This window comes from Scyliorhinus canicula, chromosome 19 (assembly GCF_902713615.1).
Source record: "Scyliorhinus canicula chromosome 19, sScyCan1.1, whole genome shotgun sequence".
Taxonomy (NCBI): Eukaryota; Metazoa; Chordata; class Chondrichthyes; order Carcharhiniformes; family Scyliorhinidae; genus Scyliorhinus; species Scyliorhinus canicula.
Window position 1 is genome coordinate 99,481,150 of NC_052164.1, and position 27,340 is coordinate 99,508,489.

At 46.2% G+C, this 27,340-nt stretch overlaps 1 protein-coding gene across 10 annotated transcripts in view; it reads right to left on the bottom strand.

Moving 5' to 3' along the window:
* tmprss4a (transmembrane serine protease 4a) overlaps nucleotides 1-25,923 on the bottom strand; it is a 58,249-nt gene extending 32,326 nt beyond the window's left edge. The window contains exons 1-2 of one of the 10 annotated variants that reach the window (XM_038778740.1): nucleotides 25,870-25,923; nucleotides 4,057-4,132 (exon numbers count right to left, since the gene is read on the bottom strand). In XM_038778740.1, coding sequence (XP_038634668.1) covers nucleotides 4,057-4,132; nucleotides 25,870-25,908 — 115 coding nt within the window. In that variant the 5' untranslated portion in view covers nucleotides 25,909-25,923. The other 9 variants (XM_038778737.1, XM_038778738.1, XM_038778741.1 and 6 more) reach the window with 9 other exon arrangements.
* Between the last annotated feature and the right edge of the window lie 1,417 nt (nucleotides 25,924-27,340).

Below are 27,340 nucleotides of genomic sequence, written 5' to 3' on the forward strand. Positions count from 1 at the left end.
ACACTTCTGGAAATGTGTTTGTGGAAGCACATTGGTAAGAAAAGGCTCAAATGCTTTAGAAGGAAACAGGGTGACTTGGCCAGGGGTGGGGGCATGGGGGGGGTGGGGGCATGGGGGGGTTTGCCATTCTGTAAGGCAAGGGACTCACTTTAGATACCTAGGGGTGCAGGTTGCGGGAGGGGGGGGGGGGGGGGGGTCTCCGTAGGTACAACATTTCTAGTTTGGCGGGAAAGGCGAAAGCTGATCTGGCAAGGTGGGATGGTCTCCCTCTGTCATTGGCGGGTCAGGTACAGGTGGTTAAAATGAACGTGCAGGCCACGATTCCAGTTTATTTTTCAATGCCTGCCGATTTTCCTGCCAACGGCATTTTTAAGAGAGATTGAAGGGACGATTACCTCGTTCATATGGGGAGGGAAGGTGGCCAGAATTAAAAATGTGCTACTACAGAGAGGAAGGCAGGCAGGCAGGGGGTTTGGGTCTTCTGAACCTGATGTATTATTCCTGGGCGACGAATGTGGAGAAGCTACGGAGCTGGATCAGAGGGGTTGACTCCCAATGGGTCTAAGTGGAGGAGAGTTTGTGTAGAGAGTCGGGATTGAAGGCGCTAGCAACAGCGCTGCTCCCGACGGCCCCGTGGAGACACTCAGGGAGTCCAGTAGTAATAGCTTTGTTGAGGATTTTGAGGCAGTTTCGACAGCACTTCTGGTTGGGGGCCGAGTCAAGGGAAATGCCGATTCAGGGGAACCGTAGATTTGAGTCAGGGAAATGGGATGGAAATTTTCGGATATGGGAGGAGAAAGTAATTAGGACACTAAAAGATTTATTTCTTGGGGGTCATTTTGCGGGATTGAAGGAGCTGGGAGCGGTATGGGCTGGAGCAAGGGGAAATATTTAGATACATGCAGGTTCGAGACTTTGCCAGAAAGGAGATACAGAACCTCCCGGTGGAGCCGACTTCCACATTGCGTAAGGAGGTGCTGATGACAGGGGGACTGGAGAAGGGGAAAGTATCGGCAGTTTGCGGAGCTATTTTGGAGGAGGAGAAGGCGCCGCTAGAAGGGATCAAGGCAAAGTGGGAGGAAGAGCTGGGGGAGGATATGGAGGAGGGGTTCTGATGTGAGGCGCTCTGGAGGGTGAACGCCTCCACCTCGTGTGCGAGGTTGGGGCTGATACAGCTGAAGGTGGTGTATAGAGCACACCTTACAAGGGCGAAGATGAGTCGACTCTTTCAGCAGCTAGAAGGGGGCCCCGCAAACCACGTTCATATGTTTTGGTCCTGTCCAAAGTCGGAGGATTACTGGAAGGAGGTCTTTAGGGTAATCTCTAAAGTGGTGCACATGAAACTGAACCCAGACCCTCAGGAGGCCATATTTGGGCTGTCGGACCAGCTGGGGTTGGAAACGGGCACGGAGGCAGATGTTGTAGCCTTCGCCTCGTTGATCGCTCGAAGGCGCATCAAGTTAGGGTGGAGATGAATCTCTCCACCCTGTAGCCTGGCATGGTGTGCGGGGGGGGGGGGGGGGGGGGGCTGCTGAAATTCTTGACGCTTAAAAAGTCAAATTTGAACTGAGGGGAAGGATGGAGGGGTTCTACAATTCATGGGCGTTATTTATTATGCACTTTCGAGAATTGGATCACATCGAACATTCGGGGGGGGGGGGGGGGGGGGGGGGGGGGGGAGCTGGGAGGGGGCAGTGTGTGTCAATGGTGACTATGGGTGATTCCTAATTCCTTTTTGTCATTTATTTATGTTAACATGCGGGCTAATGTCTGGGGTTTGCTGGGAGGATGGGATTGTTGTTATTGATATGGGGATTGACATTATTCGTTACTGATTATTGTTTATTGTAGGGTGTAAATTTGGGAGAAAATGTGAAAAAGGAGAATAATAAATATTTTAATAAAAAAGGAAAAGGACAAAGTCACTTTTTGTTGACCCTTCCTCCTCCCAAGAAGAGTTATGGAATTGAGGGGAGGGGGGTGTGATGTGGAGGGAGGACAACAAATACACTGACATTTCTCGGAAAAGGATGAGTGTCTCTAGAATAGAACAGTACAGCACAGAACAGGCCCTCCGGCCCTTGATGTTGTGCCGAGCAATGATCACCCTACTCAAACCCACGTATCCACCCTGTAACCGTAACCCAACAACCCCCCCCCCCCCTTAACCTTACTTTTTAGGACACTACGGGCAATTTAGCATGGCCAATCCACCCAACCTGCACATCTTTGGACTGTGGGAGGAAACCGGAGCACCCGGAGGAAACCCACGCACACACGGGGAGGACGTGCAGACTCCACACAGACAGTGACCCAGCCGGGAATCGAACCTGGGACCCTGGAGCTGTGAAGCATTTATGCTAACCACCATGCTACCGTGCTGCCCCATCTCTCAGGTGCAGGAAAGGGAGATCAGACGAAAGAACAAAAAAGCCCCAAATTTGCATAGTGCCTGACACAATCCCATGATGCCCCAACATGCTTTGCAGCCAATTAAGTGCTTTTGAAGTGTAGTCGCTGTTACAATGTAAGAATATAGCAGCCAATTTATGCACAGAAATCTCCCATAGCCAATATGACCAGATCACCCATTTAAGTGAAATCATTTGAGTGAAAGATATTAGCCAGGATATCAGGATGACTCTGGTCTCGGGCAACAGGGTGACACAGTGGTTAGCACTGGTGCCTCACAGCGCCAAGGACACAGATTCAATTGCAGCCTTGAGTCACTGTCTGTACGGAGTCTGCGCGTTCTCCCCGTGTGTGCGTGGGTTTCCTCCGGGTGCTCCAGTTTCCTCCCACAGTCCAAAGGTGTGCAGATTAGGTGGATTGGTCATGCTAAATTGTCCCTTAGCTCGGCAGGTTACGGAGAGTAGAGCGGAGTGGGCTTTGGTAAGGTGCTTGTTCGGAGGGTTGGTGCAGCCTCGATGGGCTGAACAGCCTCCTTCTGCACTGCAGGGATTCCATGAACTTCTAAATAATGGCATGTAATCTTTCACAACTACCCGAGATGACAGATGGAGCCTTGGTTGATCATCTTATCTGGGTTTGTTAGGTCTCTGGAGAGAGACGTGAACTCATAATAAAATGATTTAGTGGCACAAGTTTCATGAGTGACAGCAGTTTATAGACTTGGCAATGTTCAAATGACTCATTCAAGTCTCCAGCAAGTCCCTCATTTTTGGGACAATCTTATTTTAGAAAATGAAAAACTCTTTGTTGGGATGTCAGACTTCGGACTAAACCAAAATCTTAACAAGTGGAATGACACACAGCAACATCACATTTCCTGGGATAATGTGAACAGGTCTCTAATTATGGAGATTGACGTACTCTTGTGCTGTTTTACCCTCCACCCATTTATTTTTCCAAATGTTCTCCACTTCTAAAAACAGTCTCACTGATGCCTTCCCGTGCGGCAATTTCTTTTCATTGCGAATGTCTGATTTGCTCCAATTACAATACGCGTTACAAATCATTAACAGCAGCAATGCAGGTTAACCCCCTAAAAATGCTAAACTTGGCTAGACCAGTCTTAGATCAACTGTATCTTTACCCACAGTGGAAAGAATGTGAAATTCACTGCCAAGCACAGTAATTAAGGAAAATAACGTAGCTGCATTTTAACACTGGTTAAACAAAGAGGAAGAAAGGAATCAAAAGAAACAATAAGGTGAGTGAAATAGGGATGGGAGGAGCCTTGCGTGCAGCCTATACACCAACACAGGTCCACTACAGTGGCCCTTTTCTGTGCTGCGAATTCTATTTGGCCCTCTGCCCTCCATAATCTCAGCAGCAATGGATCAATCAGGTCCAGAGATTATTTGATTACCTCATTCTATCCCTTTCTCCTTGAATCCCATTTCCAACCAGGATGCGATCCAGCTATCTCAACTAACTCAGGTGCAATCTCTTCACCAAACCCAAGATGAAGCCCCAAAAAAGGAGAAAACAACTTTTTCCCAATGAAGGGCAAAGCAAACCTTTCGGTCCAAACATTGGTACATGGCCATGACATAAAAGTTTGACTGTACATTAAAGAGCTAATGTTTCAACCTGGATCCGTTGGACTTGAAGGTTTGAAGCTAACCCATTCATCCGCCTCCTCCCTTGATGTCACGCTCTCTCGTGCCTGGAAAAAGGGTATTGCAAGAGGATACAGTCAAAATACTTTCCAGTTGTCAATTGGGACACACACACACACACACACACACACACACAAAATAGGCTGGAGATCCAAAACAAAAAGTGCCGGTGAAACTCAGCAAGTATGGCAGCATCTGTGGAGCGAGAAAGAGAGTTAACTTTTCAAGTCCGTATGATTCTTCTGAGAGAATAGAATGCTGTTTGGATGAGATAAGGCAGTGAGAGGAAGCTTGTGCAGAGCATAGAGACTGACATGGCCCACCTGGGCCAGCTACACACAGGCGGAATATCCTACGTAGTTCGCCAGTTTCAATAGATCAACACACTCAGGGTGCCCATTATTTCCTTTAGGAGTATGAGAAGTCCGACGATCGGTAGAGAAGGCCGACGATCACGGCAGTGTTAAGCTTCTGTATGCCATTAATGATGGCTATAAAAAGCGCAATGACACGGTAGGATGGCGAATATACTGGGCTAGTCGTCCAGAGGGCACACTTTTAAATTCCACTGTCGCAGTTTAAGAATTTGAAATCAGTTTTAAACAAATACTAAAAACATGCAAAGAAGAAAGCAGTCATCAGGAAAAACAGCCACCAAGCTGTCAATTAGTGATTAAAAATCCAACCAGGGGTAGGAAAACTACAGTGCTTACCTGATCTGGTGTCTGGACGATTTAGCATTGGAAAGGGTGCAGAGGAGATTTACCAGGGTGTAGAGAATTTTAGTTATGAAGAGAGATTTGATAGACTGTGGAGTTGTTTTCCTTGGAGTAGAGGAGACTTGAGGGGGGGGGATATGATTGAGATGTATAAGATTATGAGGGGTACAGATAAAGCAGGAAGGAACCTGTCCCCTTGGTGGAGGGGTCAGTGACCAGGGGGCATAGATTTATGGTGAGGGGCAGGAGGTTTAGAGGGGATGTGAGGAAAAACCTTTCCACTCAAGAGGGTGGTGGGAGTCTGGAACTCACTGCCTGAAAGATAGTGGAGGCAGAGACCCTCATAACATTTAAGAAGTATTTAGGCAGACAAGACCATGGGCCAAGTGTTGGGAAATGGGATTAGCATAGTTAGATGGTTGTTTTTGACTGGCGCAGGTGCAATTGGCCGAAGGGCTTTTTTCTGTGGTGTAGGTTTCTATGACTAGTATGGTTGATGTTTAACGTCCTCTGATGTGACCCAACAAACCACTCAATTGCATACCACCTTCTCAAGCAGCAACTAGGAATGAGCCATAAATGGGGGAGATGGCTACACAGTGTCACTGAGGACAGGGATTCAAATGTCACCATGCAACTGGTGGAAAGTAACTTCAATGAACACATCAGCAATTAAAAGCTAATCTCAGTCATGGCGACCATCAAACCATTTCTGGATGTAGTAAAAACCCATCTGGTTCATTCATGCCCTTTAGGGAAGGAAATCTGCCATCCTTACCCGATCTGGCCTACCACAGTGGGTGGTTGACTCTTAACTGCCCCCTCACCTTGAAATGAACTGAGTGGCTTGCTGGGCCCAAGAGCAATTAGGAAAGGGCAACAAATGTTAGCCTTGCCAACGCGACCCACATCCCGAGAATGAATTGAAAACAAAAGCCACTCAGGAGGAGTCCTTGCAAATCCTCTTAAGAAGGTTCCAATGGAGTATATCTCTGTAAATAGTCAATGAAGGTTCACTAGTTTGCAAAAGTATAGTTTCAAGCTCCCTTCGATCAAAGGCACCCAGAGCCCGGTGGTGATATTAACACATTTCCCAAGAAGTAAATGGCTTTTGAGGTAAGAAACCCATATTTATAGATGTAAATCCTGAGGTCACCGCAGACAGATTACACCTTGTCCCAGTCCTGTGCCCCCATTGAACCCAGATTCCATTTTCCCACCTGAAGTTGTGAAACACCCCACGGCACAATTCAGAGATGAGTTGGCAACTCTGCTTAACATTTTACACACAACAAAGACACACCAACAATAATCAACTTGATGTGGCTCCATGCCCAGCAGCTGTCGAGTTTGTTCTCTTTTCTCTGTGTTCCTGTCTCCAAGTGACAAGGTCAGACAGTCCTGGTCAGGATTAGAACATTAAGAGTGAAGACTTTCCCATTACTCTACAGTCATCTTTATTGCCCATCAACAAATCCCCACTTTCCTCCATTTAATTGTATTCTTGTCACAACCCCTGCCTTTACAACCCTGCCAAAGAGCAACAATCAAACCAATCAGATTCAGTTATTCAAATTACTGTTCAATCCAAAGAACACACCTTATTGCAGTCAAATTTCCAGTATCTGTAACATTTTGCTTCTGTCTCAAATTTCCTTCTTCCAATGGAGGGCCCCTCCCTCACTTCCTGTACACTGATGACTATCAATGCTACTTCCTGTTTTTGCCCCAAACTGAAAATTCATAAACTTTGCTTCCGATTTCCACCCCGATCTCACCTTCACATGCTCCATTTGAATCTTCCCTTCATTCGACCCCTGCCCGTCCCCATTTCAATAAGAAGTCTTACACCAGTTTAAAATCCAACAGGTGTGTTTGGAATCACTAGCTTTCGGAGCGCAGCTCCTTCCTCAGGTGAGTTTCAATAGGATACGCTATTTAGCAGCATTCACGATAAGCACTATTGGGCTCATTTCTTACTCGTAATAATAATAATCGTTATTCGTGTCACAAGTAGGTTTACATTAACACTGTAATGAAGTTACTGTGAAAATCCCCCAGTTGCCACACTCCGGGAGCACCTGTTCGGGTACACAGAGGGAGAATTCAGAATGTCCAATTCACCTCTCAAGCACGTCTTTCGGGGCTTGTGGGAGAAAACCGGAGCACTCGGAGAAACCCCATACAGACACAGGGAGAACTTGCAGACTCCGCACAGCCATTGACCCAAGCCGGGAATCGAACCTGGCACCCTGGTGTTGCAAAGCAACAGTGCTAACCACCGTGCTACCGTATGAATGTCGATTCATGTGTTTTACCATTTCTCCTGACCTTTTTAGTAGTTAATGAACTTACTCTATCTAAGCTCAAGAAGGTCTGGTTGAATTTTGGCTCCTTTTTAAAATAACTACTGGGTCTGAACTAGGTATCCAAGGGATAAACGTTTGCTCCCAGCAATGGGTGGGCTGAATAAAGACACTGAGCCAGTCACTCCTCTTCACCCAGGGTTGTGACAACTTGGGGGTATTCCAGCTGGGGATGGTGACAAATTGAAGTACTTCGCCCCAACAACAACTTTTGAGGAACCTCACCTGGGGCTGATTGTAATAAAACCCAGGAAGATGCAATTCCTGCTCTTCTGCCTCCTGTCTCCTCGATGTACAAATTGTCCTGGTGAATTTGTGCTCTTCTTTCAATTTAATCTACATCATGTGGTCTCCTAAATGCAGACTTGGTGCCTGCTCTGTGGGCCTCGGCTTCTGGCCAACTGTCCCCACCTGACCCGGGCCCGACTGCAGGATTCTAACAAAGTTCAGCATCTCCTCTTTCAATTTGGCACTTTTAAAGCCAGACTCAATAAATTCAGATCATAATCACCCCTGTCAGCATCAACGGAGCCGAGGTGGAGATGGTTAGCAGTTTCAAATTCCTAGGGGTGCACATCACCAAAAATCTGTCCTGGTCCACTCACGTCGACGCTATCACCAGGAAAGCACAACAGCACCTATACTACCTCAGGAAACTAAGGAAATTCGGCATGTCCACATTAACCCTTACCAACTTTTACAGATGCACTATAGAGAGCATCCTATCGGGCTGCATCACAGCCTGGTATGGCAACTGCTCGGCCCAGGACCGCAAGGAACTTCAGAGAGTCGTGAATACCGCCCAGTCCATCACACGAACCTGCCTCCCATCCATTGATTCCATCTACACCTCCCGCTGCCGGGGGAAAGCGGGCAGCATAATCAAGGATCCCTCCCACCCGGCTTACTCACTTTTCCAACTTCTTCCATCGGGCAGGAGATTCAGAAGTCTGAGAACACGCACGAACAGACTCAAAAACAGCTTCTTCCCCACTGTCACCAGACTCCTAAATGACCCTCTTATTGACTGACCTCATTAACACTACACCCTGTATGCCTCAACCGATGCCAATGCTTATGTAGTTACATTGTATATCTTGTGTTGCCTTATTATGTATTCTCATGTATTTTCTTGAATTTTGTTTAATTCCCTTTTCTTCCATGTACCGAATGATCTGTTGAGCTGCTTGCAGAAAAATACTTTTCACTGTACCTCGGTACACGTGACAATAAACAAATCCAATCCAATCCAATCTCTTCCCCCATTTTGTATTATTTTCTTTGAAGGTTTGGATTCTGCTCTCTTTTACTTTCGGATGGCAGCTGTTCATCATTCCACCGTTCACACGCACTCACCCGATACATCTTGTCCCATTCCCACTCCCTTCATCGCCATTTCCTTTGTCATTGAATCTCTCCCGTCTTCCACTCAATCTCATCAGCTTTCCTTTTGTCTTTATCCGCTCCCCCTTTACTTGCTCAACAGCAATCACATTTCTAACTTTTCCCAATTTGGAGAACAGATCATCCACCTGAAACATTAACTTTGTTTCTCGGTACATGCTGCCACAGCATTTCGTGTTTTTATCTCAAAATTTCCATGTGTTTAAACTTTGTTGTTTTAAATTTAGAGTATCCAATTCATTTTTTTCCAATTAAGGGGCAATTTAGCATGGCCAATCCACCTACCCTGCAACCTTTTGGGTTGTGGGGGTGAAACCCACGCAGACACGGGGAGAATGTGCAAACTCCACACGGACAGTGACCTGGGGCTGTGATCGAACCTGGGACCTCAGCATCGTGAGGCAACAATGCTAACCACTTTGCCACCGTTCCACCCTCTGCTCTTCCTTTCAATAGGATCATGTCTGATCTAATTCTGGCCTCAACTCCACTCCCCCCCCACCCCCCCCAAGCCTCCTGTGCCACCAACAACCCTTGTCTAAATAAAAATCTATCTAACTCAGCCTTGACCGTGTTCAATGACTAGCCTCCACTGATCCCTGGGGAAGAGAATTCCACATCCACCCTCAAATGAATAATTTCTCCTCATCTCTTATCTTAAATAGGAGACCTATATTTTTTAAAAACTGTGTTCCTCAGTTGTAGATTTCATTCCCCCTTTAAAACTGTGTTCTCCAGTTGTAGATTTCACCCCCCCTGCCCCCCCCCCCAAGGAAACAGTGTCTACCCCAAGGTCTTACATGTTTCACCCCTCATTCTTCTCAACGCCAATACATATCGGCCCAAATGTGTTCAACTTTTCCTCACGAGGCAACTCCTTAATCCCAGGAAATCAGTCCGGTGAACCCACCTTCTCTGAACAGTTGCTGATCTTATTATACCCTTTCTCAAGGAAGGGGACCAAAACTGTACAGTTTTCCAGACGCTGGCAAAACTTCCTTACTTTTAAGGACCCTGCTGGGTCACTGTCTGTGCGAATTTCGCACTGTCTCCCCGTGTCTGCGTTTCCTCCCACAGTCCAAAAACATGCGGGTTAGGTGGATTGGACATGCTAAAATGCCCTTAAGTGTACAGAAATAGCTTAGATGGGGTTATTGGGTTACCGGGGATAGGGTGGAAGTGAGGGCTCAAGTGGGTCGGTGCAGACTCGGCTGCACAGTACGTTCTATCTTTTTACACGGAACTCCCCTTGCAATACAACTCCCCAATCAATAACTAATTTGTATGTAGTAGGGTGGGGGGGGGGGGGGGGGGGGGGGGGGGGTCTGCAGGCCAAGCAGAGGAGAAGACAAACGGTTACAGTTCCTTTACATTACAACCACGACTTAAACTTTACAACAAAAACAAAACACTTAATTGGCAGTTTGGGGTTGACCCCAAGAGGTGTCTATGTCAATGGAAAACTGGGTGGAAGTGATGTGATGAGATTACAGATGGTAACAGGGGACTAGCCTGGGATACACGAATGACTGGAATCTCACAGACCTGCCGTTAGAATTCCACCCGATTTCAATTCTTGCAATCAGTTCTCTCCCCTGATTCAAGCGGAATCCTCCTTCGGCACACTCGGGAAACCCTTGGGGAACTTTTCAGCAGAGGACGAGGCAACACTCGTCCGCTTTATTCCTCCCGCCATTCGCCACCAGTATCATTCTGCAGCTTGAACCTTGAGTCACCTGTTGTTCACAAACCGCCCATTCTGCACCAACTTTATTCTCGCTCTATTGTAACAGACGCTTTATGCAATTTCCTTATTCATTCCGAGTACTGTAAGCTTAAAGTTTAACATCTCTCTGCGCCTTTATTTCCCCCCACAACCTTTCAACAAACAACAAAGTGTTGTAACCGAATCTTGACTTCCTTATTTAAGGGTGATTCAATGGAAAGGTTTATGAATTGATGCCCGAGGGAGATTTTTCCAAACTGACGCAATTGGACAACTATTTTTAGAAACTTAAACATCCTCGTCTACTTAAAAAAAAGAGCTAATTCCATACATCAACCATAACACACCTCACCTTTGCTCAGTCAGGCTAAACTCCAGCCGCTGTCTTGTAGTTACAAATGAAAAGGGTTAGCAGGGCGACGGGCAGAAATCCGCCCTCTTGCTATCGCTTTAACAAGCTGATAGAGTGGATAAATTCCTCCCCACAGGCAGAGGAGGGATTGTATCCGCAATGGCAAGCAGCATATTCCACTGGTCACATCTGTACATTGACCAATCTGAACTTTGCTCGATGTACTCTTGGACCCAATCTAACGCCTGCCATTAACTACATCACTCCCCACAGTCTGAACAATGATTGATAGAAACTCAAAAATAAAGCGTGCGCCAATCAAGGGGAAAAAAAACTATAGAAAGAGTTCCTTGCTCAATTTCACTAGTTATTTTTGTTTCCTTTCTGGGGGATTACAAAGCCAAGGTGCAGATTGAACAGGGCTCGCTTCAAAAACCAGTCCCAATTAAACCCAATCCATGGTCCCCACAATAGAGACACATTTGAGCCAAGCTGACAAAATCGCGTTTGATCTTAGTCAAAATTCCACTCGTGATATTAGCAGGATCACAGCGTGACAGAGCTAAATAGCAAGCCATTCGGCCCATCAGACTTGTCCCAAGATTCCTCCCAGATTCCTCCCCTTTCGCTAGATGTCCCTTTGGAATTCTCAAATCCGCTTCCACTACAACACAGGGTGGTGTTTATAATCAGAATTCCGGATCATAACCGACAGTCCCTGTATCAAGATACTTGTTCATTTCCCCCAGCGTTACTGACCTCTGCATAGGAGATAAAAGCCAGTGCAAAGGGCCGGGGAGGTTTAAATACAGGGGAATTCGGCCCAAAACAAATCACACTCCCCCTTCTACCCCGCCTCATGATCCAATTCACCTGAATCAAGTCCCAAACTGCAAAGTCTCTTCACCAGTCCCAAAAAGGTGACACACCTTATCTGAGCCGTGCAGGCTCCAACTGGGAAGTTTCAAAAGATCTGTCAGACCCAAATATTTATTTTTCTCGTCAACTCATTAGTGGACACCGATTTTTTTTTAAAAGTACATTTTGGTTCAGTGACTTGCACATCCTCATTTTCAATTTGAACCCATATCCAGCCGCAACAATGAAACTCCATCAGGCAAATATATCAACAAATATTTGTTTAAGCAGCAATTTATAAAATAAACAATTTGGTTTATTATCCTGCTGATTGTTCATGTGCGACCACCTAACAGGGCAATTTTAGACCAACTTCGGGCGCATTCTCCCCAATTGTACAGAAGGTAGAAAGTTTAGTTTATCAAGTTTCCAAGTGTTTGCCCCTCTCTGCCCGCCCTCACTCTCTGTTAGGAGTGGGCAGACCACACTCAGCGCCCGGGTACCTCCGCCATGAATTACAAGACAGAAACCATTACAGACTGGGGTTGCCAACTGCTCCAGGATTGGCCTGGAGTCTCCAGGGATTGAAAACAAGTCTCCATTTATATCATTCGTTGCCAGGAGAAAACAAAAATCATAAGGGTGTTCCGGTTTTTAAAAATTCTCTTTGAAGTTTGTCATTTATGGATGGAGTAGAAGGGAATGTGGAAATACGGATACAAAATTGGTTGCGCGGCAGGAAACAGTGGTGGGGAGCAGCTGATTTTCAGATTGGAGAAAGGTTTGGAGGGGAGACCCCATGGGGATTGGAGTTAGGAAACTCTTTCCCCCCCCCCCCCCTTTTCCTGATACATATTAATGACTAAGACCTTAGATCACAGGGCACAATTTCAACATTTACGGATAATCTGAAACCTGGGAACATTGTGAAATGTGCGAAGGATAGGATAAAATTTATAACGGACAAGTGGGTGGGACGGGCAGACAAGTGGCAGGTGACATTTAATGCAGAGAAATGTGAAATGATTCACTTTTCAGAGAGACCATATTAAAGTAAAGGCCCCATTTTAAAGTTGGTGCAGGAGTAAGGCCACCAGGTTGTGTGTGTCCATAATAGTGTATATGTCACTAAAACAGCTGGAAAGGATGACATTGGGGGGGGGGGGGGGGGGGGGGGGGTGGAGGTGTGACAATTTGAGATGGGAGGTAATGTGATGAAATTTCCAGAAATACTCAACTAGAAATTGACAATCTTACCTCAAGTGTTAGGTCAAGTTTCTCAATCTGTATTTACAGCAAGTCCTTAAGCTCCTTCCCAGTGAGAGCTGGCAGAGACACAGTGCCCCAGCACTGCCGTTGCCGGAAGTTAGTCAACATTTATGAGCAGTTTGACTGGATTTATTTTCTATTACTTCCTCCTACAGTAATCCTTCTCCCCTCAACTCTACTCCGAGCCCCATACATGTGATTTGATGTTAAATATTATGCGGCTCTTTTACTTGGAATTGGGCAGTGTGTTAATTATTAACATTCACACAATCTGTATAGACATTGAAAACAGCTGGACATAATCGCATTTTCCAAAGGATTTGGAGGTAACTTGCATCCCTTTCTTCACTACTCTCTTCTGAAACTCCAGCATTATGAGATATCCCAGGGCCGCACGGGGGCACAGTGGCTGCCTCACAGTGCCAGGGAACCGGGGTCAATTCCGGCCATAGGTGACTGTGCGGAGTCTGCACGTTCTCCCTGTGTCTGCGCGTGTTTCTTCCTCCGGGTGCTCCAGTTTCCTCCCACAAGTCCCAGAAGACGTGCTGTTAGGTAATTTGGACATTCTGAATTCTCCCTCAGTGTACCCGAACAGGCGCCGGAATGTGGCGACGAGCGGCTTTTCACAGTAACTTCATTACAGTGTTAATGTAAGCCTACTTGTGACAATAAAAATTATTACCTAACAAGCAAGTCTTTTGGGACTCAGTCCAAAGATTTGCGGGCTAGGTGAATTAGCCATGCTTACATGAACACTGCAATGAAGTTACCATAAAAATCTCCTAGTCGCCACATTCCGGCGCCTGTTCGGGTACACGGAGAGAGAATTCAGAATGTCCAAATTACCGAACAGCACATCTTTCAGGACTTGTGGGAGGAAACCGGAGCACCCGGAGGAAACCCACGCAGACACAGGGAGAACGTGCAGACTCCGGATAGACAGTGGCCCAAGCCGGGAATCGAACCTGGGACCCTGGAGCTCTGAAGCAACAGTACTAAGCACTGTGCTACCTAAATGCAACTTGAGCCCGGGGCCGTCAGCGATGGCTGTTTGGAGCTCTCTCGCCTCAAGAATCAGTGTTCATGTTCTACTCAGACTGACACTCCAGGGCAATACTGAGGAAGTGTTTACACCAGTAAACTGAGGCTACCCTCAGATGGGCTAAAAAATCATCTCAGGGCACTATTTTGAAAAGTATCGGATCTCCCCCTGGTCTTCTGGTCAATGTTTCTCCCTCAACCGGTAAAACGCAGATTAGCAATTCTTTTTGAAATTGTGTTGCAGTTTGTGGGTCTTACTCGTTAATTTGGTACGGTTCCGAAATTGCAAAAGTGACAATCCATCAAAAAAATACTTCATTCGCGAGATGTGATCAAGATAAATACAAGTATTTCTGGCATTTTTTGTGGATTATAAACACTGAACCACGATTAAAAAGTACAGGCTTCAGGAATGGTGGGGACCAGCACACAGGCAATATGCAGCATCAGAAATCGGGGGGACACCATTACGGGCTCACCCGTCCTTCAAACAGGGATTTTCCCCCTCACTCATTCTTTTACCTGTTCAACACCCTTGTTTTTTTCTGTTCTGTTTAGACCTCTCTCCTGAGCGCCAGTTTTCAATGCTTGGTCCACACCCACCACATTAACCTGCTGCTCCTTTCAGCTAGTTGTTGGCAGGGTTCGTGCTGATTTCCAATTTCTGCCGGGCACCCTGGATCAGTCATTGTCCCACCTATCTCACATATGGAAAATGTCTCGGCTGTTACTCCCCTAACAATGCAGCCACACTGCCGAGCCGGTTAAAAGAAAATCATTCATGCAGCACTTTTCACATCCGCGATACATCTCAAAGCACTTTACAGCCAATAACGTACTTTTTGAAGTGTAGTCCCTGGTGTAATGTCGGAAATGTGGCAGCTGATATGTGCACAGCAAGCTCCCACAAACAGCAAAGTGACAATTGGCCAGATAATCTTCGTGATGTTGATTTGACGAATAAATATTGGCCAGGACATCGAGGAGAACTTGTCTTCTCTTCTCCAAAGTAGTGTCATGGGATCTTTTACATATACCTGAGCAGGTAGATGGGACTTTGGTTTAATGTCTCCTCAGAGATGCAGCACCTCCAAACTACAGCACTCTCGCAGTGATGCACTGGTGTATCTGCCTTGACTTTTGTGCTCAAGACCAAGAGTGATGCCATTTATCAGTTACTAGCTTGCCCCAGTAATAATTGGATCAATGTTGGGACTGCAGCTTTGAGCCTCAGTATCCATCCATGGTGGGGTGGAGAGGGTTCAGTGAGGGGGGGGGGGGGCAAGAAGGGCAGGAAAAGGAAGGAAAATAAAATCAGCCAGTGTCCCAGCTGTTGATCACCATGCAGCGATGATTCCTGTCTGTCCTTCCAAGTGATTTGGGGTTGAGATTGGGATCACAATCTGCTGCTGTGCTTCATTGAAGGGAGACAGAGAAGCCACAGGGGGAGTGTGTGTGGCCCACCCTCCATCGCGCACGTACCTGGGTTCAGACCTGAGAGGGGTAAGCAAGGCTTGGGGATTCAGTGAGAATCAACAGGTGCGGCGTGAATTGAAAAAATGAAATGAAATGAAAAATCGAGTCGGCTTCAAATGAAGTTACTGTGAAAAGCCCCCAGTCGCCACATTCCGGCGCCTGTTCGGGGAGGCTGGTACGGGAATTGAACCCGCGCTGCTGGCCTGCTTTAAAAGCCAGCGATTTAGCCCTGTGTTAAACCAGCCCCTCCAAAGTGTTTCGCAACAAACGGAGGAGGAAATGCTTGTCGCCAGCCAGACTGATGCTATTCTCGGCCTCTTCATACCGAGGACAAAATGGGCCACAATCATTACAGCAGGAGACCATTTGCCCATCATGGCTTTATTGGCTGAGCAACACAGCTAGTCCCTCTCTCTCCCCCTCCACACACCCACCCTCCCTCACCACCCCTCCTGCCCCCTCCCACACCGCCCCCCCTCCTGCCCCCTCCCACACCGCCCCCCCCCTGCCCCCTCCCACACCGCCCCCTCCTGCCCCCTCCCACACCGCCCCCTCCTGCCCCCCTCCCACCCAACACCGCCCCTCCTGCCCCCCTCCCACACCGCCCCCTCCTCCCCCCCTCCCACCCCGCCCCCTCCTGCCCCCCTCCCACACCGCCCCCTCCTGCCCCCTCCCACACCGCCCCCTCCCACGCCCCCTCCCACACCGCCCCCTCCCACACCCCCCCCTCCTGCCCCCTCCCACACCACCCCCTCCTGCCCCCTCCCACACCACCCCCCCCTGCCCCTCCCACACCACCCCCTCCCACACCACCCCCTCCTGCCCCCTCCCACACCACCCCCTCCTGCCCCCTCCCACACCACCTCCTCCTGCCCCCTCCCACACCACCTCCTCCTGCCCCCTCCCACACCACCTCCTCCTGCCCCCTCCCACACCACCCCCTCCTGCCCCCTCCCATAACCGGCAAATTTCTCACTCCTCAGGAGCTCATCCAACTACTTTTTGAAAGTTACAATTGAATCTTCCTCCCCCGCAGTGTCAGGCAGCAAATTCACCTCTTAATGCTGTTCCTTCTTTTGCCACTCACTTTGAATCTGTGTCCTGGGATTCTCAAACATTCTGCCAACGAAAATAGTTTCTGTCCACCTGCTCTGACCCCTCGTGACCTTGATCATCTCGATCGATTTTCCTTTCCGCCTTCTGACGAAGGAAAACAAACCCCAGTTTATCCAGCTCACCGGAGTCTCCCATCCCTGGAACCACTCTCAGGAATCTTTCTGCGCCTTCTCCAAAGCCTTCGCAACCTTCCTGAAAACTGCTAAATGTTTTTAAACGTATTTGCATTACAACTACAACCGTGCAGAGTTTAGACAAAGAGCACCCTGCAGTGATCCATTACAACTACAACCGTGCAGAGTTTAAACAAAGAGCACCCTGCAGTGATCCAGAGCCAGACATGTCCAGGATCTGTGTTCCCATATAGACTGGGGCTCATCGTCAACAGGCAAAGAAACAATGAAACAGTCCAACCTGCGATGAAGTGAATAACGAGAGACTTCTCGCTTACCTTTCGAGACTTTTTAACCATTGTTGCAGCTCCAGAAACTGGAGATCAAGCAGACTGACAATGAACAGGAAGTGCTCACTCCGAAAGGAGTAAGTGATGTCAGCTGATCTACAGAAATCCAGTGAGGAGAGAATTGTGTGAGAAGCGAAAGGACACTGAGCACCAGGCAGAGCAGGATTGCACAGATATAGGTGAACAACAACATGTAGACTGTCTATACATCGAACAGGAACAGCCAGTTACACAACCACACAACAGGGTCTGTCGTAGCTCCGTGGGAGGAATTCATAACGATGAGTCAGGATGTTTGCAATTTGAAGAGCCACCGCAAAATTCAGGCTGACTCTCGCAGTGCAGGACTGAGGAGGTGCTGCCCTGTTGGGACAGCATTCTCCTTGCGGCCTCCATCTGCCCTGGCACAAGAGATGCCACAACGCCTCCCCGAACAGGCACTGGAATGTGGCGACTAGGGGCTTTTCACAGTAACTTAATTGAAGCCCACTCGTGACAATAAGCGATTTTCATTTCAAGAATCCAGGAGTTCTCCCCAGTATCCTGGCTCTGGTAACCCTCACGAGGATCATGGGGGATGGCTCATTGATCTCCACATGGGACCCGTTGAGTCATCCAAGGTAACTTGGACTTGCCAGGACCGAGCCTTAATAATAATAATGATAACCTTTTATTGTCACAAGTGTGAGGTTGCTGTGAAAAGCCCCTAGTCGCCACATTCCGGCACCTGTTCAGGTAAGCTGGTACGGGAATCGAACCCGCACTGCTGGCTTTCTTCTGCATCACAAACCAGCTGTCCAGCCCACTGAGCTAAACCAGTCCAGCCTTTGAAATTCTGTCGCTGACTCGGACTGGAGTTACTGTTAGTCCCGGGCTGGGACACTAGTGTTGGTTGTCTTGGGTGCGGCTTTACTTACAAGTTAAAATAAATTTAGTTTGGCCTTTATCTTTGGGTCTCCTGCATTACTACACTGGCCAATACCTCTCCCTCACACATCATCACCAAACAGATTATGGGACCGTTGCTATTTGTGGCAGTTTGCTGTGTGTAAAAAAGTTGCAACATTTCCTACATTACAACAGTAACTACGCTTCAAAAGTGTTTCATTGGCTGTAAAGTGTTTTGGTACATGCTGGGGTTGTAAAAGGTGATGCAGAAATGAAAGGGTTTTTTTTAATGGAAGTTAGTTACAGGAATCTAATCAATGTAGTTTATATGTGACCAAGGCTTCATCATCAAATAGGTGATGAGGGCAGTGGAGTCCTGTCACGCTACAGTTAGCGAGTTGAATTCCATCTGCGTATGTTTGAAATTGAGTCCAGCAGATTCCCGAGGACTGTGCGTTACCTACACTGCGGAATTACGCCATAGCGAGATTGAGATCTGAAGTTACGTGAAGAATGTTAGCAATATAGAAACCTGTACACCCTCCCCTAGCCCACTCTGGTGCGAATTAATCTACATTTATAATAATAATAATCTTTATTGTCACACGTAGACTTAAATAAACACTGCAATGAAGTTACTGTGAAAAGCCCCCAGTCGCCACATTCTGGCTCCTGTTCGGGTACACAGAGGGAGAATTCAGAATGACCAATTCACCTAACAAGCACGTCTTTCGGGACTTGTGGGAGGAAACCTGAGCACCCGGACATGCAGACACGGGGAGAACGTGCAGACTCCGCACAGACAGTGAATCCAAGCCAGGAATTGAACCTGGGACCCTGGCGCTGTGAAGCAACAGTATTAACCACTGTGCTACCGTGCCACCCATTGAAACTTCATGAATAGATGCTGAGTAACAGCCTAGATAAATAGAAAGAGAGAGAGACAGAGAGAGAGACAGAGTGTGTGAGCAGGAACCCAGTCAGTGACAGCGGTGAATGGGTTAACACCGCAGCCTTCTCAACAGAACACAAAACCGGTCTGTCCGGTGTTTTCTGTCCTGCAGACGTGTCTGAACCCAGAGCAGCTAGTTTCTGATCTGAATCTCAGTATCGTTCCCTGTTCCTTCTCACCGCATCCCCCATTCCCTCGCCCCTCTCTCCATTGCTCTATTCCCTCTTAAATACGATCCATCGGGTCATGTTCCCCTCCCCCAGTCCTGGAGAAGGGTTGAAGGGGCTGAGACACTGACCCATGTCATTTCACCAATATCGGCAGACCTGTTGAGGGTTTCAATGTTTGCATGCGTCATTTTCATTCTCCTCACCGCAACTCTTGCCCCAAGGTTGTTGACAGACTCATGGCACTGTGTAGTCCTGAGCTATATCAGTCCTTTGTAAGCTTTCGCCTAAGGCTTTAATCCAAACAGAGTGGTGATTAACGATGCAGTAATTGGTCTCAATGTTTTCGAGGTTCCATGACTCCTGGGTTGCTTTGGATTTTCAAGAATCAACGCCCAAACCCCTGGGCTCTAATGAATTTATTTGAATATTTTTGTTTATTAGTTATGAATACCTGTAAGTCAGACAGACAGAAATAAAAATCTGCTTGATGATCTTCCAATCGGATAATCCATAGTCAATATGCTTTCTGATTGGATGTGGCACCACGGGGATGGATGTGCAAAGTGGCCAAGAGTTTGAGTGTTGGCGAGTGTGTGGTTGGAGGCAGGAATTGATGTGATGAAACCTCCAGGAATATGTGCACCCAGAGTTGACAACCCTACCACCTCCTCCAGCCTAGTCTATTCTGATCTCACCCTAGCCTCCACACACCAGCCCCCAGCTGGGAATAGTGCAAATGAGGAATTGAAACTGTAACCTGTCTTGCCTCAAATAAGCTGTAGGATCGTACTCATTGAACAATGACAGAATCTTATCTTATACCATCTGCACAACTTAAGTAACTTGACCCTTTAACACCCCCCTCTTTCTGCCAGTGCATTTTTGTGCATTTCTCTTGAGTAAATACAAAGGATTATATAGGATGTATGACTCACAAACAGGCCATTCAGCCCATCAAGTCCATGCTTGTATTGATGCTCCAATCGCCCCATCTTTCCTCAACTAAATCTACTATCCTCACCCTCTATTCCCTTCTCCTTCAATGCATCTATACTATTCACTCCAACCACTCCCTGTGGTAGTGAGTCCCACATTCTCACCATACTTTTGGGTGAAGATGTCTTGATGACTATCTTCTATTGATGGCTCTCGTGATGCTCTTCTCCCCAAGAGGGAATTTTCTCTCTGTCTCCACCCCATCAAAACCTTTCAGAATTTTAAAGACCTCCACTAAGTCACAGTTAGGACTGTGGGAAGTTATCGAGATTGACAGTGAATTTGAGATGAAAATAAAATGACAGACAAGTAACAAGACTAGCAGGTGTCTAGAGGAATAATGGTGTGTTATTTGCCCAATAACAAGATCAGCAGACATTAAGGTGTAATTGGCCATATCGAAAACATTGTTCACTAGAGATCAGTGGGGGCTATACAAATAATAACTTCTAAAGGCAAGGAATTGGAGAGAGGCAGACAGCAGAGTCCACAGAGGGGAATATCAGAGACAAAACAGTACAACTGCTAAAACCCTCATTGGGAAGAGAGGCTAGTTCTCCATCCAACAGTCAGACAGGTGAGTTCAATCTACTTTCTGATTCACAGACGCCTGTTTAGAGCTATGACAAATTGCAGATATTCTCCTCTAAAAGAGGCAGTTTTGTGCCTTAATTGAACCAGGAAGAGAAGTTCTCAGACTTGGTCACCTAAGTATTATTGTGTGGTAACTATTAACTGAATTTGACCTATGGAATTATTAAAAATTGGATGTTGCTTGGGGGAAAGGGGTGTCTCTGTGAGTTCAGGGAACTTGGTTATACTTTGGGAACAAGAGATAACTTCAGATAACACGGTGTGTTTATTTATCACAGTGCGTATCAGTCTTTTGTCGTGTGTTTTTTTCCTTTTCTTTACCTTTAATAAATATTCTATATTAATTGTTTACATAGCGACTGGTCTGGTTCCTTACTGGGTTGTACGTTGCTCCTCACATTGTTCCAAACAAATGTACACCACCAAAAACCAGCGTTTCACGTTATCCTTTGAGGTTTTGAGACATTCTCGCAGGTAACATCAGTGGGGTTCTTTTTTCAAGAGACGTGACCCAGCCTGTCCACCCTTTCCTGACATAACCCACATCTTCGTAAATCCTCTCTGGACCCTCTCCAATGCATCTATATCATTTTGATAACTTGGCCAGAACAATCTACACCAATGAGTGTGGACAAACCAAGGTTCCCAAACCTTCCCATTTTCATCAGTTTTAACATGTTCCACTGCATCCTCCTAAACATGTCTCATGGGTCCAAATTTTAATTACCACACCTCTGTTTAAATAAGCAATGTTGAATCACAGCTTTGTTACAATGCAGAAGGAGGTAATATGACCCATTGTGTCTGTACCAGCTTTGCAATGAGAAACTTAAGTTGTGCCTACCCCCCCCCCCCCCCCCACCCCCTGTCTCTGAACACTCTTCCTTTTCACATAACAGTCTAATTCCATTCTGAATGCCTTGATTAAACCATCTCCATACTCCCAGGCAGCACATTCCAGATCCAAACCACTCACCGGGTGAAAGGTTTTTTCTCATTATTCTTGCTTGTTTCACCAATTCCTTTGAATCTCTTCCCTCTCGTTCTTGATCCTTTCACAGGTGGGAGTTTTCTCCCTGTCTACTGTGTGCAGACGCCTCATGATTTTAAACACCTCTCTCACATCTCTCAGCCTTCTTTTCTCCGTGGAAAACAGCCCTAACTTATCCAATCTACCTTGACCCCTGAAATCATCCTTGTGAATCTTTTCTGCACACTCTTCAATGCTTTCACACTGTGGTGTGGAGATGCCGGCGTTGGACTGGGGCGAGCACAGTAAGAAGTCTTACAACACCAGGTTAAAGTACATGTTTCTTTCAAACACTAGCTTTCGGAGCACTGATTCACCTGAGGAAGGAGTGGTGCTCCGAAAGCTAGTGTTTGAAACAAACATGTTGGACTTTAACCTGGTGTTGTAAGACTTCTTACTGTGTTCATACTGTGGCACAGTGGTTAGCATTGCTGCCTCTCAGCGCCAGGGTCCTGGGTTCAATTGTGGCCTTGGGTGGCTGTGTGTGTGAAGTCTGGAGTTTTTCCCCCCTGTGTGCGTGGGTTTCCTCCAGGTGCTCCGGTTTCCTCCCACAGTCCAAAGATGTGCAGGTTAGGTGGATTGGCCATGATAAATTGCCTCTTAGGGTGTGAATGAATCGGGGAGAAAGAAATCTCGTTTTGGGAGCGTTTAGCGGGACTTTCCCGGCGTCTGCAGCACTGAGAACGATCCCGCTATTAAACGGGGCTCCGTTTTGTCTCGGGCCTCGGTGAGGCAAAGCCTGCCGAGGCTTCATTTCCTCATTACAAGCTCATGCTCGTCTTGCCCAGGATCTTCTGCTCCTTTATCTTTGTACACATTGGTTTATATTGTCTTTCCATGTTCTTTGTACCAAAATGAATCACTTCCTATTTCTCCACATTGAACTTCATCCGCCACCTGTCTGCCCGCACCACCAACCTGTCTCTGTCCTTTTCAAGTCCTACATTATCCCCCTCACAGTTCACAAGGCTTCAAGTTTCATACAATTGGCAAATTTTGAAATTGTGTCCTGTACACCAAGTTTTTGGTCATTAGTAAATGTCAGGAAAAGCAAAATTCCCTAGAAACTGCATTACTTGAAAATGCAGCTTGAAAAACATCCATTAACTACTGCGATCCATCTATTGTCTCACAACCAATTTTGTATCCATGTTGCTACTTTCCCCTTTATTCTGTCAGCTATGGCTTTGCTCACAAGTCTGTGTGTGGTACCACATCAAATGCCTTTTGGACGTCCGTGTACATCACATAAACTGCATTGCCCTTAATAGCCCTCATTGTTAACGTCCGGTAAGTTAGTTAAACATGATTTTCTCTTATGAAATTCATAGAACATAGCGCAGTACAGGCCCTTCGGCCCTCAATGTTGTGCCGACCTGTGAAACCACTCGAAAGCCCATCTACACTATTCCCTTATCATCCATATGCCTATCCAATGACCATTTGAATACCCTTAGTGTTGGCAAATCCACTACTGTTGCAGGCAGGGCATTCCACGCCCTTACTACTCTCTGAGTAAAGAACCTACCTCTGACATCTGTCCTGTATCTATCTCCCCTCAATTTAAAGCTATGTCACCTCGTGCTAGACATCACCATCCGAGGAAAAAGGATCTCACTGTCCACTCTATCTAATCCTCTGATCATCTTGTATGCCTCAATTAAGTCACCTTTTAACCTTCTTCTCTCTAACGAAAACAGCCTCAAGTCCCTCAGCCTTCCCTCATAAGATCTTCCCTCCATACCAGGCAGCATTCTGGTAAATCTTCTCTGCACCCTTTCCAATGCTTCCTCATCCTTCCTATAATGCGGCGATCGGAATTGCACGCAATGCTCCAAATGCAGCCGCACCAGAGTTTTGTACAGCTGCAACATGATCTCATGGCTCCGAAACTCAATCCCTCTACCAATAAAAGCTAACACACCGTACGCCTTCTTAACAACCCTCTCAACCTGGTTGGCAACTTTCAGGGATCTATGTACATGGACACCGAGATCTCTCTGCTCATCCACACTACCAAGAATCAAAACCAAGAACTCAAGTTGCCTTTCCTTAATTAACCCACATTTGTCCATGTGACTAAATTTTGTCCCTGAGGTTATGTAACATTCTCTACATTACAGGTCGTTTCAATATGCCGATTTAAAATGGTTTCTGCTCCTTTTCTCCTGAAAGATTCCAATACAATTTATTTTACCATCTGCCATGCCATAACATTACAGTGTTAGTGCAGGCTGCCTAAATCCCAAAGGGAAACTTGGAACAAGCTGTCACAGTGGTTTGCAATTTGTCTATTATGAGGAGTTATCTTATTTCAAGATAAATAAGTCCCAGACAGCTGGTGATGATTTTAAATAGTAAATGTAAACATTGCTTAAACTAAAAAAAGAGAAAAAAGCATTCAAAGACACCTGAACACCTTTACACAATTAATAGTGTTCTATAAACATTTCTTAAAAGCTACTGGATTAAATAAACTCGGAGCTGAAACCCTCTTTTGATGGCAACAGTCCTTTTCGATTTCCTAATCTATTAACTTCCAGTGACATGGTGGGTGGCACGGCAGCACAGTGGTTACCATTGTTGCTTGCTTGGGTCACTGTCTGTGCGGAGTGTACATGTTCCCCCCGTGTCTGCGTCGGTTTTCTCCGGGTGCTCCGGTTTCCTCCCACAAGTTCCGAAAGACATGCTGGTAAGTGAATTGGACATTCTGAATTCTCCCTCTGTGTACCCGAACAGGCGCCGGAATGTGGCGACTCGGGGCTTTTCACAGTAACTTCATTGCAGTGTTAATTTAAGCATACTTGTGACAATAAAGATTATTATTATTACATTACCATACAATGCCCTGTTGCCCCACGGTAAAGCTCACACAGACTCTTCTTTTTGAGGGTGGTGGCAGAACTGGTGTCTGTAGATCTGGCTTCAACACACACTGTCTTGGTCACTATCCGACAGTCTCACTTTAAATATATTGTTTTTTCCTTTAATCTTTCCATCTACTGTTTCTCCAAGCCTTTAAAAGTTCCAAGAGTTGATAAATATTTTTGATTACCTTATGGTCACTATATTTATAAAATAAACTTATTATTTTGCCTCACATATTTACATTTAGGGGCTGGTTTAGGAAAGTGGGCTAAACAGCTGGCTTGTAATGCAGAACAAGGCCAGCAGCGCAGGTTCAATTCCCGCACCGGCCTCCCTCAACAGGCGCCGGAATGTGGCAACTGGGGGCTTTTCACAGTAACTTCACTGAAGCCTACTTGTGACAATAAGCTATTATTATTATTATTATTATATGTTTGAAGTCCAGCTGTCAACTTTAAAATCACTTCTCTTATCAGCCAAATGTAAATTCCTAGCTGCTTTCCTGGCCCTCTGTTCAGTATCATTTCAACCATTTGCCTTCGCTCCTTCCTCATTGATGTTTTGACCTTTGTAGCCTGTCTATGGTTTAATTAAGCCAGTCACAGCCTTGCTCACACAGACAATTGTTTCCCAGTATGTGACAATGATATTGCAAAAAGTATTAAGAACTCTAATTTTCTTCACAGTAACTTTGCCAGTCCATTTGACCTGTGCCTGTGAGGATGCATCTCGGAGTCAACTCAATGAGCGGTTTTGCAAATAGGGAGAAACTGTTGCTCGTAGCAGAAATATCAGTAACCACGTAACAGAGTTGAGATCATTGTCAAAAGAAGTAAAGGAGAGGTGAAAATTTAAATAAAGGTAATGAGTGATGAGCGAGACTGCGCTGCTTGAAAGGGTGGTGGGTGATGTTGTCATGGTAATGACATCTGGACTGGTAATCCAGAGGCTCAGCAAAATGATCTTCAGACCAGGGTTCAAATTCCAGCAAGACAGCTGCCAGAATTTAAACTCACTAAATAAATGGAAGTAGAATATAAGTGGAATATAAAGCGATGAAACCACTGTCAATTGTCATTAAAAAAATCCATCTGCTTCGCTAATGTAAGGGAGGAAATCTGCCGCCCTTAGCTGGTCTGGCCTGCATGTGACTCCTGTCCCGTCCAGTTCAAGGCCAATTAGGGATTGCCATCCCATGAAAGAAGAAGAAAAAAAAATATAAGTCCAGCTGGTTATTGGATTGTTCCCATTCCTATTGCCTGGTCAATGTGGGGTCGGGCGGGCAAGGAGCGGCTGTTTTGGAGGTTAGGGATAAACTTTAACAAAAGCCACAACTCAGCCCAGCACATAGGATGTTGCAATACTGACCTTTCTCTGCTGGGACCACAGCCCAATCCAGCCAAGAATATATGAGTAGAATACGCCGACGCGAATTTCTTTCCACCGCATCACCCAAAACAAACATAAACAAAATGTCCTGCGTATTTTTCTTTTACCTGCCGCCTGTCCTTTAACCCTCTCAATACATTTTGCATTGTGTTCCCTGCGACGGAGTTCCTGCTGCTGATGAATAGGTGGAGGTGCTTCAACCCCGTTCCCTCTCACTGCAGAGATAATGTACACGCCTTCAAATATTTATGACGGGGAGAGAAAAAGAATTAGCAAACAGTTCCTTTTTATGGCAGCTGTAAAATCTACCTGCCAATGGAAAGAAACAATGGGCCTTTTTGGAGGGAGAAGTGTATAATTAAAGTGCTGGAGGAAAATATTTGGCCGCAATCTCTGGAGTGAAAGTCCATTTGCCTGGTGGCGTTTGTGACTGAATATTAATTCAATGTTTCTTGAAACTGGGTTTCTCTTGGCTAGTGGGCATTGCCTTACAGATGGAGGGTCCTGACAATCCCTAAATAGGACACTCTTCCTACCTAGAGAGAGTATATCAAACAATTTAATTAATACTAATAATAATCTTTATTGTCACAAGTAGGCTTACATTAACACGGCAATGAAGTCACTGTGAAAATCCTCCAGTCGCTACACTCCGGCGTCTGTTCGGAGGGAGAATTCAGAATGTCCAATTCACCTAACAAGCACGTCTTTCGGGACTAGTGGGAGGAAACCAGATGAAACCCACGCAGACACGGGGAGAACGTGCAGACTCCGCACAGGCAGTGACCCAGGCTTGGAATCGAACCTGGGACCCTGGCGCTGTGAAGCAACAGTGTTAACCACTGTGCTACCGTGCTGCCCCTGAGGTCAAGAAATACCTATCTCGCTCTCAGGTGAGTGAATGAATGGTGTAAAGTCCATGGTGCAGTGTACATGGGTTGTGGCAGGAGATTAAATAGAGGCGCTGAAAGACATATAGGATATGGTCATCAAATGCATTTGTTATAAATGGCCAGGTTTTTTTACATTTCAGACTTTCCTAGATTCCTGATATACATTTCTAAATTTATCAATAATCTCACTGTGTGCTGAATATCAATACCTCCGCAAATAATGGATTATGTCTAAAAAAAATACAAATTGGACAGTGTCTGCATTTAAATAGGGAGCTGTAAAAATCCCTCCCCTGACTTGTTGCAATGACAGGCACGGACCAATCATTTCTCTCATTGGCTGAGTAACTTTTTTGCATGCGTTGGTTTTCCACTGGATCCTGCTAGAAGAGGACTCTTTCTGCCACCTTGTTTGCTATTACATTATAGGAAGTGCATCACTTCGGAAATTAACAGGGCGACATGGATGCGCAGTGGTTAGCACTGCTGCCTATGGAGCTGAGGACGCGGGTTTGATCCTGGCCCTGGGTCACTGCCCATGTGGAGTTTGCACATTCTCCCCGTGTCTGCGTGGGTTTTACCTCCACAACCCAAAAATGTGCAGGTTAGGTGGATTGGTCATGCTAAATTGCCCTTAATTCATAGAATCATCATAGAATTTACAGTGCTAAAGGAGGTCATTCGG